At 29.7% G+C, this 17,344-nt stretch overlaps 1 protein-coding gene across 2 annotated transcripts in view; it reads left to right on the forward strand.

Annotated features, from left to right (window-relative positions):
- Positions 1–344: 344 nt before the first annotated feature.
- The window catches only part of Esp (Epidermal stripes and patches), a 116,434-nt gene continuing 99,434 nt past the window's right edge, over positions 345–17,344 (forward strand). The window contains exon 1 of one of the 2 annotated variants that reach the window (XM_072544555.1): positions 345–551. In XM_072544555.1, coding sequence (XP_072400656.1) covers positions 517–551 — 35 coding nt within the window. In that variant the 5' untranslated portion in view covers positions 345–516. The remainder of the gene's footprint in view (positions 552–17,344) is intronic. The other variant, XM_072544553.1, reaches the window with a different exon arrangement.

A 17,344-nucleotide genomic window follows, 5' to 3' on the forward strand; every position in this document is an offset into this window, starting at 1 on the left:
GAATTGATTTTTATTTCAAAAACAAACATGTCGTTTAAGATTACCACTTATTAAGTGTTTTATACATTTCTTCTGGTTATTACCTGTAATTCCAGGTAACTTTTTAACTACCATCATGACCAAATAGGTAAATAAATCTTAATAAAATCTGTAATTAAATGCCAAAAATCAAATAGTATGGTTACCTTATCGCCGGCTTAGCGAATCATTCCAGTCAGTCATCGAAGTTGTTTGGTATACTGTACCATATGACCTAATAATCATTCGTGCTGGCCGAGTGCGACGAAAGCGCTGGTAGCTTTCAGTTGTTTGGTACATTCACGTGACTGTCGCTACAAAACGCCGGTCAACAAACGCGCTAACTTCAGTTGTAATAATTTCCCGGTTGTGGTAGTTTGAAAGACACGCTCTAGGTATTGTTCAGTTTGTTTATTTACTTCGTCTGTGGTTGCTTTGGTTGACTGTGTCAGTAGTGGCAACGATTTTCAAATACGAATACACTAAAAGGGTTAAAAGATGCCTGTCAACAAGAACGAGCTCAGAATTTCTGTGTAAGTACTAGCTTTTTGTTTTTATTATTGAAAAAAACCTTGTTTCTAAATTAAGGCAATTGAGGATGACCACTTTTTTAGCTTTGAATTGGTGAAGAAACGCATTTAATAGTTATTTCTCTTCATAATATTTATATTAAATTTTTATTTTAACAAAAGTGGTAACATAAACCCTGTTTTTTGTATTATAACTAGTGGTACTTTTGAAAATTTTGATTTTATTGACATATTTATTATTCAATTGGATTTTTTGTTGATGTATTTTGTATATGAATATAGGTATATATATATATATATATATATATATATATATATATATATATATATATATATATATATATATATATATATATATATATATATATATATATATAATGTCCGAAGGTCATTAATAAGATAGGTGAATGGTAATTTAAAATTTTTTCCGACAAACTGGACGAATATCACAGAAGATGGAAAAACAGATAATGGGTATACAACTAGCACTGGATTGATGAAAGAATAGCATATAGCACTTATATAGGACCATCTAGAAATATTTTATTAAATAAAAATATAGATATAGATGAAGAAGATTGTTTGTACCGCTTCTGAGCATATCATCTTGATTCCAGTCTTTTCCCATTAGGGTGGTTAAAAGCTTTTGGTAGTTTTTTTGTGTCTCGCATGCCGATGATCACCTTCTAGACTGATTTTTACTATGCTTAAAAATTCCTGTTTTCTTCAGTATCTACAAACTTGCATTACTCTCGTATACTTACCTTATGTGATTCACTGTTTATACCTGTAAATTAAAATGCTTCCGTTAAAAACAGTAATTATGTATTATAATATTTTATTTTTTGCCATATTTTTTTCTAGATTTACAATGTTTTCTACGTCTAATAAAATGCAAATATTTTTGACATATAATTCTGAGTACTCTCATAATAAATAATAACAAGTTAATGCTCTCAAAATAATAAATAAAAATAAACGAAAAACAATTAGCTATTGCAAATAATGAGGTACTGCCATATACTTAGTCACCTGTTGTTTGGAAATAACAAAAATACGGAATAAAATTTTTCTTTAATATATTAAAATACCCGTTTTAACATAACTACCTACTTGCGCAATTTTTTTTTTTTTTTTTGATACTATTATCCAAGTGTTTTGTAATAAGTTGTTATTTTTTGATATTTAATACCAATGGGGAATGTGGAAAATCGTCTTTTTTATTTTGGACTAACTGGTTTTCTTACTGTTAGTTCCATTGTGGTTTTTAGTAAAAGAACCCAAACATATAGGTAGTTATTCTAATTATTGTTTTGCTTTTTTGCGTTTTACCTACTATGGTTGGTACCATTAGGGTTCTCAGGATTTTTCAATATTTTAGGCTAATTTCTTCTTTCTCGTTCAATGTGGTTGTTACCATTGAATATATTATTGTTGGAGGTCTTATTAAAGTCTTACAGATATGAATTTTTGTGTTGTAGCTTAGTTTTCTAGTATTTATTACAGTTTTGTTTTTGTCGTAGGTCTTATTTCCCTTCATAACTCTTTCTTTTAAATATAAAGTGAAAGATCTATTTTCGAATTTATATTTTTTTTTATTAGATATTTGAGTCTTTCTCATCTTTCTTTTCCTACTATCATATGCTTTTGTTTTCCCCTCCTTTATTTCTAGTCCCATCTTTTTGACTTTATTGTCCAATATTGTTATGGTTTTGATGAGTTTTTCTCTGGTGTACGTTATTATTTCCCAATCGTCTGGTTAGGCGATTGCTTGAATTTGGTTTAACATATGAGTGTTACCTAGCTTTGTTTTTCTTCTAAACCTTCTAAAACGAAGTTAATTAATTAGTATTGAAAATATTGAGGCTACTTATTTTATTCCTTTGTTGGTTTGAAATTCTTCTATTGTATTACCTTGGAGTCGTATTTTTGCTTTATAAACTTAAAAATAGACTTATGAGTTTTTTGGAATTGCTGGGTTTGGAATTCTGTAATTGTTTTTGTCTATTAACTGGAACAAGCATCAAGCAAAAGGAGTCACTAGACGATCAACAACTCCTAATTCAGTTATAGTAAATCTCCGATGGGCTTATGATGGGACCTCAAAATTACTATTTAGCGTCAACAAGCAAAGAGCAATATCATGCAAGGAAAAATAGCAGGCAAACTCAGTCCACCAGAACGAAGAAGAATCTCATGGTTGAAGAACTTGCGAGATTGGTATTGTGTTGATACATGCTATTTAGGGTGGCAGTGAATCAAATTAAGATAGCTATGATGGTAACCAACGTTCTGAAAGGACATGGTACATGAGGAAGAAGAGAAGAAGCAAAGAGACTTAAAGTTTCTTCTAAATAAAAATCATATTACGAATTAAATCAAAAGCACTTTAAAATTTAATGAAAACTATTTAAGGACCTCAGTATATTCTTTGAATTTTGGTCATGTTTGTTCGTGTATTTCATCTTCTACTGGTGCCTTGTCGTTACACAGCTTATTGTTGATTTTTGTAATTTTACTTTGTAGCATTTTATATTCTTTTTATAGTGTTTTTGCAATCGTTATGGAGTAATTAAATTGTAGAAGAAGGTATCTATTCGGTATCTACTTTATATGTTTTTTTAGTTATTTGGTGTAAATCTTTAAATATAAAAGTGACTATTTTACTTATTGCAATAAAATTGGACTAAAATTGGGTAAATCCTTAGATTTTAGAAATTATAATTTAAGGGTTATTCGTATCAACTTCTTAGATATCACTAATGCTATGGTTATAGTTACTTGGTAAAAATATTTCCCTAAAATGGGACATACAAAACTATGGGAAACTTTAAGAGAATTGAAGTTCAAGTGGCAAAACATGATAGAACAGCAACTATTATTAATACTGAAGAAACTGTTTGTTGGAGACCGAGATATCTCAGAATCATTTTTAAATTACGTGCAGAATATAAACCAATATAATATTTACATGAAACTTAAGTGAATAAGAGTTACACACTGGGTGAAATGTGGCAGGACACAAACGTTTAATCTTCATGACAGGCTTTTTTTGGAAGGATTAGCTACAGTGTCTTCCAATAAGAGACGACGCCTACTAATAACACATATTCCAAGTAGTAACAGGTTTTTAGAAGGTGGTTCTTTAATATTATAATCTAAAAAACAGAAAACTACCATAAAGATATTAACAGTGATGTTTTTTAAGAATATTTTCAGCAGATAATTGAACTGTTACCAAAAGGTTCAGTTGTAGTAATGGACAACGCTAGTTATCATTCCCGTCAAACTGAACGTTAAATACTTCTAGGAAAAAACAGGATATCATTAAATGGATAACATGCAGAAACCTCAGTTTTCCAGAAAAATTTGTAAAAATTAAATTGCTTGAAATTATAAAATTAAATAAGACTCTATAACGTTAAGCAGTAAATGAACTTGCAAAAACACATAATATTGATGTTTTGGGTCTTCCTGGCTACTACTCCCAACTAAACTTTATTGAACTGTATAGGCATAAGTTAAAAGATATATAGCTCGACATAATAAGGCATTTAAATTAAGTGATGTAAAAGCATTGTTAGAAAGTTTTTCATTACATGTGACCAAGGAAAATTGGCAAAAGGCAATTGAAAATGTGTTAAAAAAAAAAATTTGAAATTTGGACAACATTTTGTATGTTGATAATACAGTGTCACCAGTAGTAATATTAGTAAATAGTGAATCATCAAGGAAAGATAATAATTTATGAGACTTTCATGTTTGCTAATCTTGGCGAGTACACTGAATATACTGAGTTAAGAAAGTACAGCATAAATCATTGGTTAGATAAAGTTTTTAAACTGCGTTATGAGATTGAATGATTGTTTTAATGTGAAATTTACGATTTTTCGTAAAATTATAAGTGTAAAATATATCTACAAAATATTAGTCCATTTTGTACTTTCACTAGTTTTTCAACATTTTTTTATTCATATTTAAGGTTAAACGTCAAAAAAATTCGTATTTGTACAATCAAAACCCAGTTTTTTCATTCTAATAAGATATTTTTCGCCAAAAAAATGTAATTTTAAGAACTCTTTAACCCTTTCACAGTAGAAATCGTATTAGTACCCAGATCCCACTGCAGGATCACTACGTTTATAGCGTAGTTCATAAAACTCACATCTGTACATACATTTAAAATTACGAGAAATCATTGATAATAGGTTGCCAGTCAAAAAGTGGCCACAAATATTTTTAATTCAATTACTAGTAGTTAGATTTTGACAAATATTTTATTTCCTTGATTTAATTTTTAAATCAAATACGCTGCTCATGGCGTATATGCATGATTTTTATATCAAATCAAAGCTAATATTTTTCTTAATATGATGATAATATATGGTTTCCTGAGAAAAAATGGTCGAAAATTATGGTTGCCAACTGTTAAAAACGCGAGGTATTAAAGATAAAGTAAAATAAAGTTAGGGCGCAACAACTCGGATTTAATAAGTAATAATATGTATATTATTCATATATCTATCGACGCATGCTTTAAAAACTCACACAACTGACACTTCAAACCGTGGCGCGCTAGCTGGCGTTTTTAACAGCTAGTCACACTAATTTTCGACCAAGTTTTCTCAAGTAAACTTATATCATACTAAGAAAAAATTAGCTTCAATTTGATTAGCAGCGTATTTTATTTAAAAAATAAATGAACGAAATAAATTTTTTGTCAAAAATTAATTATTATTAATTGAATTAAAAATATTTGCGGCCACTTTTTGACTAGCAACCTATTATCAATGTATTGTCTTAATTTTAAATGTATGTAAAAAAGTGAGTTTGATTAACTACGTTATGAACGTAGTGATACTGCAGTAGGATCTTAGGCTATAAGTTATACTCACTACGAATATATTGTGAAACTTACAACTATTTTCAAAGTGCATTGTAGCCAGTGCAAAGTCCATTCTAGCCAACAAATATTGTGTTGTATATAAAATATAAAATAAGTGTGTGATAAATTCATTTGTTTTCAGATTTTTAGGATTTTAAATGGTAAAAAAAAATTAATAATTCATAGGAACACCCCAAATTTTTCCAAAAGTACGACCGTCAGAGTCTTAAAAGAAAAAGAATAAGCTATTATTAACAAGGGTTAGCTATTGTCATATTTTCTCAGTACCGGTGGGCACAGCTAAAAGTTTTAAATGCACCACATTTTAGCGACAGGTTCTATTAAAATACATATTTTGTTTGAGCTTCCCGTGCTGTAAATTTCCTTAAAATTTTTATTTATTACTCTGCCCTGATTGCCAAATGATTATAATGCTTTGTATTATTTGATTATCGTTGTGCCTTATATTGAATCTTTTTGATTCTGTTTTTAAGCTGGGCTGTATTGTTATTGCATTTACATTTTTTCAGATGTTGTTACAATAAACTTTAGACCATTTATTAAAATATACATGGTATTGTTTACAAAATTTATTTATTTCTATAAATAAAAATCACTGGCAATCAAAGGACTGGCATGAATATTTTACACATATCAGAAGAATACATAATATATTTGTCGCATCGTTTTCTTCAGTCTCATACGCAAAAACTTTTTGTAAACATTTTAACAACAATACGAACACAACAAGTGTTTAATTGTTAATATTATCACTCTTTTCAAATTCGTGCGTTGAATTAAAATAATGGTATACCACCCACCTATCTATATGGTAATTGATATTGAAAACAATATTTAACAATAATGAAAAACAATCACCCAGAAAAATAGTTATCAGAGTTTTAATTTATAAAAATACACCAAGATTACTTCCATCTACATTTTTTTTTAATTTATCTTAATGAACACACTTTTTTGAACTTTTATTAATTAAAATCATTCAATGTTGGAATACTGTCAGATCTATTTCTTGAATTCTTTTAGCCAGAACTTCCAAATGGATTCTTCTAAGAATTATGAATACTGCTATATGTATAATCGACAAGAATTTAAATCAACCAAATAATAAATCACACCAATTAGAAAACAAAATAATAAATAAGCACATCACTTCAAATGTGGCTCGGCAATTTTTTTTTTCATTTTGTGTTCGGTCTTTTTTTTTCCTTATTATTTTTGTAATTTATATCCCTAAATATTTTTTACTGGTGTAGGTATTTTACGTTAATAATAATCACATAACTTAAAGATTTAATATTTATAACAAATTTTTGGCGGGATTATTAAAATTACTGGTTTTTTGGCTATAACATTCAATGCGAAAATGAAACATCAATAGAGTATTGTCATGTATCCACACAATTATTATAATAGTAGTTAATAAAACCGACATAAAGTACAACTTGTTCTTTAAGGATGTTGCATATCTACCAGTCAGCATTCCTTCATAAATTTATTTTAGTAAGCTCTGTGCTGACCTTCTGTATACACAACTACGTCCATCAGGTTTTCCTAATTGTATTCTTGTTTCGTCTGTAAAGGAAACCTTTTCCGACTGCTGCTCATTCTTAGTATGTACTTTTGCAAATTTTACGTGCAACGTTTAATGCGAAATGGTCGAAGCCTAGGAACTCTTGCAGTAACATTGATACACTAATTTTCTTAAATTCAAAAACATGTTTCTAAGTTTAAGCCTTAAGTGGGCGACTCTGTAGAGACTTAAATCTCACGTATTGGTCATATTTTAGAGCAGAGTCCATCCTTAGCGACCATGATTATTATATAAATATTTGTATTCTCCAGTTTCATTGTGTCTTTCTACTATAGAATAAACAGTAGATTGATGGATATTTAATATTTGTGCAATATTATTTTGTCTGTACCCTGCAACCCTCTTTGGCAAAAAAAATGAACTCAATTTATGATATTTAGATGAGCCATCTCACTAACAGAAACTATATACTCGTGCAAAAAAGTAGTAGATGTTATTTTGTCAACTTCAAGTAAAAACAATTTATTGTGTTGGTCAAAGCACATATGGTTACTTATTATTTTTATCATAATCTTTTATTTAGCAACAAAAGCAAAAATTAAAAAATAATAATAATAAAAGATCCAAAGGAACACGAAATATTTTTGTCTACAAGTTTAATAGAAGGAAAGGGAATTTTAAATTTTCAGTAAGTCAAGAAACTAGAATTTCGAAAATAATCATAATGAGAATAATAAGTTTAGAAATAAGAACCAGGATATAAATAGCAAGAAATGAGTTTGTAAAAATGAATACAATTATCTTCAATAAAGACCTTAGATTAGAACTGAGAGTAAGAGCTCTGAGATGTTACGTGTTTTCTACTACTCTCTTTATTTTTGCTGCAATATGGACTTAAAAACTAGTCACTAAAGAAAGAACACATAAATAAGCTATAGTCATATGAAATGTGTCATCATTGAAAGATGGTCAGAAGATCATGGACACAGAAGAAAACGAAAACGGAAGTATTGCGAGAAATGGGCCAAAAATACAAAATAATAAATAGAGTACAAATAAGTAAGTTAGTACAATATGTGGGACACGTAATGAGCGGACAGTGATATAGTAAAGATAGAGATGATGATATCCAACCTCCGATTGGGGGACAGCACTTAACGAAGATAAAAGAAGAAATTCAGAGAGCCTGAAAGCATTACTTCATCTTCGAGCAAACTTATAGGAAATTTGAAAGTAATTTGTAAAATGATAAAGTAAAAGGCAACGAAGGAAAGTCTGTTCATATGACTTTTTTATTATTATTTATGAATAAGTGAGACAAGAAATTTTTACATAATAAAAACATAATTTTTACCTAAGTATAATATTCTCGCTAATTCATAGACGTGCCAATTTAATGCTTTACTGTATACAATATCAAATATTTATTTCTTAAAATGATATAACTTAAAATATCTTACTAAAATGGAAATAAAACTGATTCTAAAAACAAAGTTATTATTATATCATATATGAATAAAATAACATTGCCTTTGTTTCCTGATTTATATCCAATTCTTCAGATGAAATGTTGACTTTGTATAATATTTTTAAAAATGTTATTAAAATTCCCAATCCTACTATGTTGAATTATATTACGGTGCTATGAATAAATCAACAACTTCTGACATTTTAAAAGAAGTCTTTTAGCAAGTTCCCATTTTATTTGAACCCAATTGTAAATCATAATTAGGTGCAAATTTACAATTCACAATTAATTCACAATAAGGAAACCCAATCAATATGTGTTTTATGGACTTTTAGAAGGCATTTGATCACGTAAAACATACTGAAATGATAGCTATTCTTCAGCAGGTAGGTGTTAATGATAAATACCTACGTATCATTAAAAATCTTTACTACCATCAACGTGCAAACATCAGGAATGGCCAGGATATTTTTGAACAGCTTCAAATATGAAGAGGAGTAAGACAGAGCTGCATTTTATATCCACTAATAATTAACATCTATTAGAAATTCGTTTTTAATAAAGCACTGGATAGTGTTCAATCTAGTATCAAAAATAATGTTAATTGCAAGTAGTTATAAAGAAGGATTCCCACAAAGTATGATGAATATGAACTGAAGCTAAACACCACAAAGACAAAGGTGATGGTTGTCAGTAAAACGTCAATACAACCAGAGGTGGTAACAGCTTATGAAGAACAACTGGATAGAACTAACAGTATCTGTTAGTACCTGTAGCTTTCGATTTCTACCTGGACTCGTTTTTATGTAATAATACAATAATACCGCTATTCCCCTCCACTGGTAACTGCTTATTTACTTATATCTTTGTTATCAGCTCATGTATTCTTTTTAGTAATAAGCCTTCTTCTTCCTTCAGTAGCTCCGATGCTATTTGACCCGATTCCGGTGACGTATAGTTTTTTAATTTGTCTAGTGCTGTTCTTATTTCGGCTATTGTTGGTGGAGTATTTTAGTCGGTTTTCTAGTGTGATGTTTATATTTTGCTTATATTCTCAATTTTTGTTTCTAACTTTAAATAATCTTGCATTTTTGATCTAAATTCTGGCCCTTACCCTATTTGCGACAAAGTAACCAGAAGCCGCATTTGCTGCTCTGCTGGTGGGAACGTATATTATATCTGATGGTTTCGTGTATCACAAATATATATTTGTGCGACACTTGCTTGCTTTAAAGAGCATAAAGATCATAAATAATTACTTAAGAATACTTCAATACCCATAATATAATTAATATCACTAACATTCTAGTTGGGTTCTTCAAGCGAAATTCTATTTCTTTCAAAAGTTTTTAAAGAAATGTTTGCCAGACTATAGATTTTTAAATTCCTTCTTCATCATTATTTGATTCAACACTTTCAAGACGATTTTTTATGAATAAATGATGCATTACAGTATAAAGTTAAAGTAACTTGTTAATTGCTAAACGGTTAAAATTGTTGGGCGTTCCTTTTGATCCCGCCAGTACGAGTTTGGAATAAAACCATCACACACAAATCAAAATAAATGTGTTTAAAAGAATTGGCAATAATCATTCCTATTCCTTTTAATTTACTCTCCTAGTTAACTAAAGATATTTTTAACACAGTTTATCAATACTAAATATTATTACATTAACGAAAATAATTTTGGTCATGTATCGATTTTTTTGTTTTCGAATAGGTGCATCTACATTTATCACAAGGTCACTGCAATGATTCGAAGAAAACAGATCGTGAGTTTTACGAAAACATTATTTTAAACAATTGCTTTTGAAACTTAGCGTAGTGATTATAAAAATGATTATTATCAAAGAAAAATGATTAGTAGTATTTATTGTTTTACTTAGAAGTGAGGTTATAGAATAAAGAACACAAGAAACAAAGGTAGATATGTCAGCTGACGACACAAATGTCTTGCAGGTTGAAGTGGTTGAATAATGCAACAAACTACAGAAAAACTTAGATATCCTTGCGAATAGTAAAAGTTTAACACCTTTTTTATCTAAAAAATTAGGCTTCCTCGTTTAAGTATGTTGTACATTGCAACAATGATAAATATAGTCCTTCTTAAAGGTGTCTGTGTATAATAAACATCTTTCATCGTCGTGACATAGGTATCTGTATAACGGATTATTTATTTATATTTATATATATATATATATATATATATATATATATATATATATATATATATATATATATATATATATATATATATATATAATGCCCCGTACCTAAATTATTACGGATTTCGATGGAAGAGCTCTTGAGAATTCTCCGAATATCAGATTATACTGAGTATTTTACGAGATATGGTGGATTTTATTCTGAAACAATGTCGGATTTGAAACTCTGTATCTTTATAAATAAAACTACAAATATTTTGTTAATAATATAATATTTATTATACAAAACGCGGACTTGAAAATTTCTAAATTCTCTTAAATGGATCACCCTGTATGTTATGACGGTATTAAAAACAACGTTAATTGTTCTGTATTTTTTGTTAGTTATTTTCCATACTAAATTTAACAGTTATTGAGATATTTAGCTTTAAATGTTTGTAGTATGGCTTTGATTATTTTTGTATTAATGTTGTATAGCCTACTATCGAAATTTTAGTTGATAGTTCTCAAAAATGTGAGTCTGTTGATTTGTGTATAATTTACGCGAATTAAGAACAGTCAACAAGAATTTCCATGGCACACTTTATAATATTGACACAAAATGTTTGAAGTTTTATTATTTACAAAAATTGGGGGTGTCCAATCCGACACTGTTCTAAAATAAAATTGGTCATATCTCGTAAAATACACGGTATAAAGTAGGTCTTATATTGAGAGAATAGTCAAGAATAATATGCAGGGCGTTATATTTAAAATAAGGTAGTTTTAGGAAATTTATAAGAGAACCAACAAAAGACAAGTTAAGCTCCTGTCCAAAATCATAAACACGGAATCAGAAGAAATGCGAGAAACACCATACGAAGTCAAAACGACACTTACATCGTACCTACTTATAGCGATCATATGGATGAACAAATAAAAATGTTGAAAAAAAGATATCACGCTTTCTTGGAGGCCGCACTAAAGATCAACATAAGCAAGACGCAAATAATGATTTATCTGGTTCTAAATCATTATATTTCTTTCCCTTCCTTTAGAAATTATAGATATTAACCTTTAGTTAAAAAAGATTAATAGTAGCAGTTAGTTAAGGAAGATAAACGGAGCGCTTTGTGTAGTAATTTTATTTTTGTTGATAAAATAGAAATATTTTAAAAAGGTAGCATAACGAAAATTTGATAAAACTATTACTTATAAATCTTTATAACGTAGTGCTGACGCCGATGAAAAAAATTATATTCTGCTACAAGTAAATGGCAGCTGTTTTATTGAAAATACCGAAATGATCATTTATCTCATAATGATCATCTAAAGCAGTTCACTATTATTATAAGAATAAGAAGCGTATGTAAGATGGTTAAAGTAAAAACTTATTTAGAATATTCACGAACATTTTGTTCTTAATGAAAAAAATATTTAATTATTTAATTTTCTGCTAAAAAATTAAGTAAAAATTATTACTTTAAGTTTTAAGTAATCAAGATGGGGGACTGAAATCATGTAATTGATAGTATTATTCATGACTACTTGGGATTACTCTATCGTTTATTAGGGTTTCTTCACATCTTTACATTGCATATCTCCAATGTCCAATTTCTTTGTAACATTCTCCGTCTTTTTTTAGTTTTGTTCCTTAGGCATTCATTTTTCTTTCTCGTAATGATTACATATGTTTTTTATCTAAGGTTCTTTGTCTTTTCTTGAAACTATCTCATGTATTTCTGGTACGTATCCATGTCTATCTATCTATCTGGAAATCAAAGTAGTCACGATAAAATAGCTCGTACACACAATATTTAGTGACTACAGTCGGTTCACAATTTGTTGATAGCTCACTACAAGTTTAACCCTAATTAGAAAACTGAAATACAGAGAGGATAGGTAACACGATATAATAGTAAAAACCAACCTAAAACTGACGGTTTAAGACGTTTTCGACTAACCCACCTTATATCGGAAGGAATACAATACCTTATAATCCTATTACAGGGGTATTTTGAATGGTTAGAGATGAACGACCAGTGTCGTAGAGTATATGATTGAAACATTTATTTTAACTAAATAAATATATTTTTTAAATTGTACTTATGTAAATTGTATTTTTTAATAAAACTTATTTATTTTATTCAAAAATAAAAAGCCATTTCTTGCCATTTGTAAAAGATACATTTATTTAATTAAGGAAAAAGGCGCCAAAATTTCCAATGTGTTTTAAATGTATCCATTATTTTCGAATGCGCAGAAAACTAATAAATATTTTTGAAAAATTTAAACGCAGAATGAAAGATTACATTATTACTCAGGGCAGAAAGTCCCTGAAAACTTCTATAATGTTTATTTTAATATGTTATGTAACAGGGGTGAAAATAAAAGAGAAAATATAGTATAATTTTTAATTGAAAATATTGCATGCAAAAGAAACTTTTTATTTATTCTAAAAAATATTTCATTCTGACTTTAAATTTTTCAAAAATGCTGTTTAGTTTTCTCAGGATTTGAAAAAAAATAGATACATTTAAAACACATTAAACATTTTGACAGGCGACATTTTGCGCCTTTCCCCTTTAATACCTTACGATTACAATGATTATTACTTACCTTATATAATTACGATTAGAAAACTATTCAAATTCAAAATAAATAGGATCAACTTCGGAATACGAGTCATCTTGAGGGTTAATAATTAGCGGTTGTGTCTCTACGGTCGCATCAATTATGTTATCAACATCCTACATTTTTTGTTCTTCTTCTATTACATGCCTTACTGCATCTTTCCAGTTTTGTTCTGTAATATGTTGTAAAGACTCGTATAGCAATTCACGTACAGCTTGTATCTTATATAACGTATTTTTTCTAGCCACATAACTTTTCATTTGTGCCCAAATGAGTTCAATTGGATTTATTTCGCAGTGGTATGGTGAAAGTCTAAGGGCTGTAATGTTTCGCCTTTCCGCCATTTTGTCAACTACGTATTCCTTGAACTTAGATTTGTGTTGCCGGGCAATTTTTAGAAGTTCTGCTTTTACCATTCCATCTTCGTAAGGCAGATACTTATTCCGCAGCCAGTCAAGAATATCCTGTTTCTTCCACGCAGTCGTTGGAAGTCTTTCTACTAGTCGTGAATGATAAGGTGCATTATCTAATACTATAATTGAATTTGGTGGTATGTGTTCAATCATCTGCTCAAAATACTCTTCGAAAACATCAGCTGTCATCTCCTCGTGTTAGTCTTTTGTGCTTTTGGACTGAAATTCCAACAAACCATGCTTAACAAATCCTTTTTCACTGCCAATGTGAGAAATTATTAATCTACTGCCTTTACCAGAAGGTGAGGAGATACCAGTAGACCAACCTTCCATAAAGGCTTGCCTGGAGCTTAATCTATTTTTATCTGACCAAATTTTTTTTAGAGTATGACCTGAGTTTACCCACGTTTCATCCTGGTAGAAGATGGGTCTTCCTTCAGCCCGGAATTTTCGTATGGATCTTAGATAATTTCTTCTCCAACATATTATCTTCTCCCGGTCAATCAAAAGTGATTTTCGGTCTGATTTCTCCCACCGGAAATTCAATTCTTTTAAAACTTGCCACAATTTAGTTCGTCCGATATGAGGCAAATCCGGGTAGTCTCTAACTTTTTGTAAAATTTTGTTTAGGTTTGGTATTTCTTTTTTGAAAAAAAAAATCCATGAATTTTCCTTCGAATACCATTTTTGGCAAATTCATCAATTTCAATAGGCTTTTTCCCTCTCTTTAAGTGTTCGTTTGTGTTTGGGTTAGCTATACCGTGTTTTTTTCTTTCTGATAGGAACCTATATATAGTTGACTCTCCTACGCCAGTCATGTTGACACAACTTTCGACTATGTTGCGAACAGTGTTTGTGGGATTCTGAGAAACCAGAGCATCGTGAACATTCAGGACAATAGTCTTCTCTCTTGGTGAATAGACAGACTTACTGACTGTACGCAACAGTACCGGTGTAAAACTTGATGATGTTGATGATGAAGCTATCACAAACAATCCAACCAAACGAGCACGAGCGAAAGGTACGTATATATGATCGTAGGTATATGGAATAAAAAATCACTCACGCACTGCATATAATTCGCAAAAGAAATATTCGAGACGCTGATTACTGCCGTAGACGCGGACACACCGACGAGCCGTAAATTACATGCGATCAAAAACGTACTAAACAAAAAAATTGTTTTCGTTCGTAATAACTTCACCCTTTTAAGTTAAGTTTCGAATATAAACTGAACAAACGAGGCACGTGGCCAAAGCATACCCATTATATTATTAAAAATCTGGGGAATTTCATCCTAATTATCTTGCAACGAATAGTACCTTCGGATATGAATTCCAGGTTTTCCAGTAAAGTGATTAAACGCGAAGATTAGTATTGAAATATCCAAAGAGATAAGGTATTCTTATTTACAAAATTGTTAATGGTTAAATTCTTATTTTTATTATTATAATATAATTACATAACATTAGCCGTGAAAGTTTTAATTGTTTTTTTGCTAAATATATTAGTATTAAAATATTATTAGTATTATATATATATATATATATATATATATATATATATATATATATAACAGTATTAAAAAATTATATATTATTATTTAATGAATAAACACCTCAGGAACGCCTATGGTTTACGACCGTTTTATGAGTTTGAGGCACATTTCGTGCTCTCAACAATTTATAAACGGAGAATAAGTAGTTGCAAACAAAATAAATTGGTTGTGATAACTTAGATACACACATTCTTTATATCTAAATTAATGTTTACAATAAAATAAGTAAACAATTTATAACGTATACCATTGATACTCCTTCTGTGTTTAAAACATATTTTAAATAAAATAATAATATTAGCGAATTTTAAGGTTTTTACTAATGTTGTTTTGCTGTTTGGCTGTTTTGGTATATGTTATCTTCTATAGCCGGGTGGGTATTTTGTTGCAGCTAGTTTGAAACAATTAATTTATTATCGGCCATTTTGCATATGCATTGATAAAGAACTTATAGCGAACTATATATACGTAAAGGAAGCATTAAAGAAAATTAAAAAAATAGAAAATCACCAGGAGAGGACAGAAAACCGAACGAACTCCTAAAGTACGGAGGACTAGATCTGACCAAACAACTATTAAATCTAATCCAAAAAAATAATAAAACAAAATAGAATTCTTCAAGAATGGAGATCCAGCATCCTAATACCTCTCTTTCAAAAACAGAGACAACTCGAACACGGAAAGTTACAGAGAAATTAATGTATTAAAAAAACACTAAAATAAACAACCAAAGTGACAACAAATAAACCCAATGAAATGAATGCAATTACACTAACAGAAGAACAACAAGGTTTTAGGTCGAAAAGATCATGCAACGAAGCTATACATATTTCTAAAAAGGCAAGTGCAAGAGAAATCTTTAGAATAGAACAACAGTTCATTGTTTGCTACGCAACGGTTAGCTATTTTGCATTTCTCAGACTAGCCGATTAGTGAAATGTTTGATTACAGTAATACATACTGTAATACTAATAAGATTTGAACATATTGTACATATTAGAAAAATAAGTTATTTTAAGTTTTCTTTTCCATTTTACTTCATGTCAAAAATAGAAAATAAAAAACCATAAATTACAAAAAATGATGATTTAATATAAATACAACTTAGTGCATACCACCACCTAATTCTAAATCTTATAGTTTTTAAATATTTTTATTCTTTTTTTATTTATTTTACAATTACTTTAGAAAGCACAAAACTTCCGTTAACAAGAATCAACCTGCTGTATTTGGCCCACTATTATAATCTTCAATCTTACACATCCCATTAAAGTCGAATGGAATCTTTAGATTTACAAACTTAACCTACCAACTGTTGCCTTGAAAAAATTTTCCACGAATCGGGCAATCTCTAAAGGTGAGTCATCGCCAACAAAAGGGCATAAAGTAATAAAGACTACTGGCACCAAATATACGACTAAACTTCTAGAAAAGAAGATCGTTTCTATACAAAATATGTGTAATTAATTTAGGCATTAGGCTACCTGTTTTTCAATGAATTCGTTTATTCTGAGAGCAGGCCCGCCGAGAGGGCGGCACAGCCGGTACACTTTACCCTGACCTGGCGATGTAAGGGGCCCGGAGTCGACCAAAACAAAGACGTAATTTTTTCGGTTTTTTTTTGCTTTATTTTCATATTGATCTATATCGTATTATAATCCACGAGGTAGTTATAAAAAGGTATTTGTCGCTATTACATCAAACATTTTAATGATTTTTTCTGACGTTAGCCACCATGTCAGCAATTATTACGTTATTAACTATATCCGGAAAAGACAATCAGTTGTTTATGCATACCACTGTTTTAAATTTCTATGTTCTTGTTCGTGGATGTTTTCTTCTGAATAGTTTACCTGAACCGCTAGATGCCATAAGCTCCACTTTTCGGATTTCTATATATGATTTTGGATTTATCTGTTCTTGGCTCACTGTTTTTGTTTAGCTATTGTTTGCTTTAGGTCTACCGTTTTGGATACTTTATTAAGTTGTAATATTTTTTTCAATTTGATACTATTATTTTTGTTCAAGTACTTAAGTTCTTTAAGTCTTTAACTTAAGTCATATCAAAATCTATCTCCTTCACAGACATAATTATCCTATCTAAGCCTCAATCGTCAGGTTTTCTTTGGTCTCTCTCTCACT

Source organism: Diabrotica undecimpunctata, chromosome 1 (genome assembly GCF_040954645.1).
Source record: "Diabrotica undecimpunctata isolate CICGRU chromosome 1, icDiaUnde3, whole genome shotgun sequence".
In the NCBI taxonomy this organism is placed as follows: Eukaryota; Metazoa; Arthropoda; class Insecta; order Coleoptera; family Chrysomelidae; genus Diabrotica; species Diabrotica undecimpunctata.